This window comes from Eurypyga helias, unplaced genomic scaffold, assembly GCF_000690775.1.
Source record: "Eurypyga helias isolate BGI_N326 unplaced genomic scaffold, ASM69077v1 Scaffold23971, whole genome shotgun sequence".
In the NCBI taxonomy this organism is placed as follows: Eukaryota; Metazoa; Chordata; class Aves; order Eurypygiformes; family Eurypygidae; genus Eurypyga; species Eurypyga helias.
Window position 1 is genome coordinate 16326 of NW_010231820.1, and position 4726 is coordinate 21051.

The 4726-nt window shown below is 36.6% G+C and overlaps 1 protein-coding gene across 1 annotated transcript; it reads right to left on the reverse strand.

Moving 5' to 3' along the window:
* Positions 1-508: 508 nt before the first annotated feature.
* On the reverse strand, positions 509-4373 carry LOC104516793 (proto-oncogene tyrosine-protein kinase receptor Ret-like; the record flags this gene model as incomplete). The annotated part of the gene is made up of 3 exons (XM_010161235.1): positions 509-688; positions 2296-2395; positions 4236-4373. Coding segments are annotated over 3 exons (418 nt in total), but the record flags the coding sequence as incomplete, so codon positions are not given.
* Between the last annotated feature and the right edge of the window lie 353 nt (positions 4374-4726).

Genomic DNA, 4726 nt, shown 5'->3' on the forward strand with positions numbered 1-4726 from the left:
TATGGATCCAGAATGCATTAACAGCAGCTGAAATTTAGAAATCCACCTTGATAAACAAAAAATGTCACAGATGGGTTCTATCATCGAGCTATGGCAAAAAATAGTATTTTAAAAAAAAAGTCTATTGCTTAAATTAGAAGTGCAGAATCTAACATACTTTAAATGTTCCTAGCCTCCCAACAGGATAGTTGAATTAGATACTCATCAGCATTTTATATTTCCCCTGAGAATACTTCCCTGATCTTTTTTTCTTTTACTGAATGATATCTAGTCATTTTACTTATTTTCACATCCTTTTAAAAATGTTTATTTTAAACATAGCTGCAAAATGACTAAAGGATGATCCTGACTCAAACTTTGACATTTACCAAAAGAAAAAAAGAAACAAACCAAAAAAACCCAAAAGAAGCTTCCATTCAAATTTTGATTGGCTTCATTTAGACAAGAAACACTGTAATGGGGTTACAGAGCCTGAGAACAGTGCAGAAGAAAATTTTTTTTGGTGTTGCTAGAATCTAGTAAATGCATGTGAAATTCTACCATAGAGTTTGTTTTCAATCCATGTGGAAGGGAGGGTTCGAGGGAGGGGAGCATTATTACAGTCCACGAGTGGTGTCTCCTCTTCTGAGAGCCCATCATCGTAAAGCAAGGAATCGGAAGGCGTAGAAGCCGCAAGATCTAAGTAGTCCTAGGAAGCGAACACAGAAAAAGCTGGGTTAGTGTACACGGCAGCGTTGCTGGTTGGATGTAAAGGCTAAACGTGCATCTGGCTTCTTAACTACAGACCTCGCTGCATTTGTCTTTTGACAGTTCCTCTAGCACCTGCATATGCTCTCCCCTTCTGCAACCACAGCATCTTTGGAAGTATCTGATTTACCAGAACACTAGACAGGTTAATACTTCCCTTACTTAATTCTGCATACGAGTAAGATAATGGGCTGTGTTGACTGATTTGTTGCACATCCAGTTTCTGTTATGCCTTATATATATATGTATGCCTGAAACATATAAATTATTCATGCTTCAAGGAGAAGGTACTCAGATCTCACCATTTTACAAAAGCTATTACATAACAGGGTATAAAATTAGATGTGTAAATATTGCAAAATAAAGCTTTTGCTGCTGCTGTTCCAAAACTCAATTTTTAGGTCAACCGTAAGACTTCATAGGTTTTTATCTATGCTGCTGTATTGCTTTGATGCAAAAAAACCCCATGAAGTGTTTTCAACTAATCTAAAATATATTTTTTCCTGGCAAAATGGTATTTCCTTTGGAAGTTTACTGAAATTTCATTTTAAAAAGGTATAATTACCTAATTTTATAAATTGAAAAATCTTCAGAATTTTTCCTTCAGAAAGGCAAGAAGAACAATTACTAATTTGTCGAGCTCTGCTTTGGTTTGGCTTTGGTTTTTATCACTATGAACATTTCAGAAAACTTGCCAGCCCCTGTAATTCAGGTCTGTCACTGGACATGGAGATCATTTGCAGACTGATACTCAGCAGCTGTAAGTTATGATTGTCAAGTCAGGGTGATTTACAGCCTAGACCTTTCACTTTGACATTTTTAACTTAGAACTTATTTTTACATTCACATTCTGAACAAAATAGTTCCTATTTGGTTATTAGTCCTTCTTGCACCCAATGTAAATGCCATCACATGCTCAAATCTGATAATGGTGACCTATATTTCCTCTGTTTTTCATTTCTAACTGCCACCCTTCCCATTACCAGTGGGTTTTTTAAAAAAAAAAAAAAAGTTATGTGTTTATTTGCAAGTATGTATGTACCCATTTTACAAGTACATGCAACTTGGACTTAAGTTTTAGACCTCGGCAGCCGTTCTTTCCAAGAAAGTCTATCCAGGTTTGTAATAGTTTTGAAGTAACTCAGAATGGTGGAATCATCGGCTTTTTTACCTCTGTTACTGTCATCGTATAACTAAGTAGGAAATACTGCATTCTTCTAGTTCTAGGCTTCCTAGGGTTATTTATTGAGGAGTGTGATTTAAGCATAACTTTTCACAATTTTGTGTTTTTTAATATTTTATTTAAGGTAGCTAGACAGACTCAGGATAACTCATCTGCATTCAGGGTTGAAGTCAGCAAAGCCACTACCCATATGAAGTAGTACTGCTTTCAGAAAGCTGGATCATTCAGAAGAAACTAGATATTTAAATACTTCAAAAACTGATGAAAAGTACTTTTTTTTTGTTTTTAAATACATCATTATTTCTGTATATTCAAACACAGCTGGTCACCAAAACTTTCAAAAACTCATGCTTTCCCACACTCACCCTACTCTTCACCATCATTTTCTCTAGTTCCTTGCTGATCTCAGCAAAAGTTGGTCTTTTATCAGGTTCTTGCTTCCAACAGCGCAACATCAGGTTGTACCTGTGACCCACCGCAAGGTGAAAAAGAAAATTGTTAGAAGTGGGTCGTGCTTCTGCTCAAATAATTTATCATACTGAAGTTGAACAGGGGCATGAAGGCCATTCACGAGTACATCCAATCTTGTGTGTGTTCTGTGAAACATGTCCTTGAATCAGGAACTGACATTGACAAGAATGGGCCTTTATTTTCATGAGTCTTCACGAGTTTAAATGACAACACGCTTGGCTGTTTCTTTCATTATCTTCACTTTCGCAAAGGACCACCTCATGTGTAGGCAGCATGCTAGATTTCCAACTGATTTTGTTCACATATGACCCTGAAGAAATTGTGTCTCACTGATACGCATCTCTTAACCTGAAAACCTGCTGTTGAAATAGAATTTTATTCTTCTTTTTTAAAATTCTGAAAAGTTTGTGTAACCTTTTCTTCAAACTGAAACCTAACGTGAGACTATCTGCACAAACTAACATTCTTTTGATTATTTCTAATATTGTAATCTTGATTACTCTTATTCTGTCCTTTACTGCCTTCTGTAGTATGCAGCATGAAAGTGAAAGGGAACTAAAGTTTTATGGTTGAGTGACTGTCAGACAGACATTGGCTAAGTTCTGGATCTGTAGTTCTCCAGCCTGTGCTGTTCATGCTATTTTTCTAGCTCAAGCGTTTTCAGGACTAAGTAATCTAGTCACAAAAGTGCTGTTATTGTGGAAACAGCTGGCTACAAGAACTACAGCAAGCTATTTTAAAGCACGGCATTTTTTTTTGGCTTCAGCCATGATCTCTCTCTTGCTCGACTGGGTAAAGTGGAGAATGCAATATAAGAAAAAATGGTCCATAAAGTGGTCTCTCAAAGGTTGTCAGAAAAATTTCTGAGTAAAACAGAAAAATGTAAACCAGTCAGAAAACCATAATGCAGCTTGCATAACCTAATAATTATCAATGATATAACATGTGTTTGAGGAATGAAGTCTTAATCCCTGTTGAGATGAAGCAAATAAAAAAATTGTTTGCTAGAGGATGTTTGCCCATGATACTTGTAAATTGCCTAAATTCAGAAACCCTTGATTTTTTTTTTCTATATATAGTATGAAAAAAACCCATGAACAATCTTTATACTGTATTTTCTCAGCCCTTCAATGTGAAGCATCCTTCATATTTAAAATCAGGCAGAAGAGATGTTATAGTGATTATTGCCTGGTAACTTTCTAAAAAACAACCACCACACCAAAACACAACCTTGACCATGACCAGATTTGCAGGCTGAACATAAAATCATGCCTCATGTCCACATGCCATGGAAGAACCACAGAGAGAAGATATTTCACACTGAGAGTGTTTTAATAAATCCGCCAATAAAATATGAACTGTCTCCAGACACAAAGAAATTGCTTGGGCTTAATCAAGTCACAGAAGATTTGTGTCTTCCAGGGTACAGATTTCTGGGTCAAGGCATCCTTTCTCCTATGTAATGTCAGGACAACTAATAGGCAATGACTGTGGATGGAATACCTCTCTCATTTGCAGAAAAGTAAGGAAACTTTTTCTTGAATGTGTGAGCTACCACTGTGTTTACCTCCTCCCACCCTCAAGTATGTTATTCAATATCCTACAGATATTTTGGATGTAGCTGCAAGCATTCTGTTGGCAATTCTTTTCCTGCACTTCACTGTTCACTTATTTCATTACATTCTTTTGAGCATTACATATTTTGATTACACCTGTGAGATACACAGACTGGTATTTCAGACTGGTATTTATGTGGTATTGATTTTAACCTTTTTTTAAAATGTGTTTATTCAAGAGTTGTTTCATGAATCTAATAAGATCAAGAGCTACTTACATTTCTTCACTGCAGTTTTCTGGTCTCTCCATTCTATAGCCTGTTTTTAGGAGGTTAAAGAGTCTTTCAGGAGCAATGCCTGGGTAGGGATTGCCTCCTAAAGTTACAATCTCCCATAGCAGAACTCCAAATGACCATCTGAAAAAGAGAAAATGAGCTTTTCTTATTAAACCGAGCAGTTGGTTTCAAGGGCTTAGCATGGCTTTCACCAATGCTTGTTCCTCGTCTGTACAGTGCTCCTAGAGGTGCCTCTCTCTTTTCTTTGACTAGAGAGAGAACTTAACCTCCATAAATTAGCCCTTACAGTCCTACTCCAAAATAATTGTCTAAATTCACACACATTGGCTCAACCAATTACCAAGGGACTGGTTTGCTGTCCTGACTATATGAGGTTGTACTTCGTTATATACACAATGTGTTTATTTCAGTTACATGCAATGCTTTCGATTTCAGCTGGTCTGTTGGGCTATTTCAGTGACTCAGGACTTAGT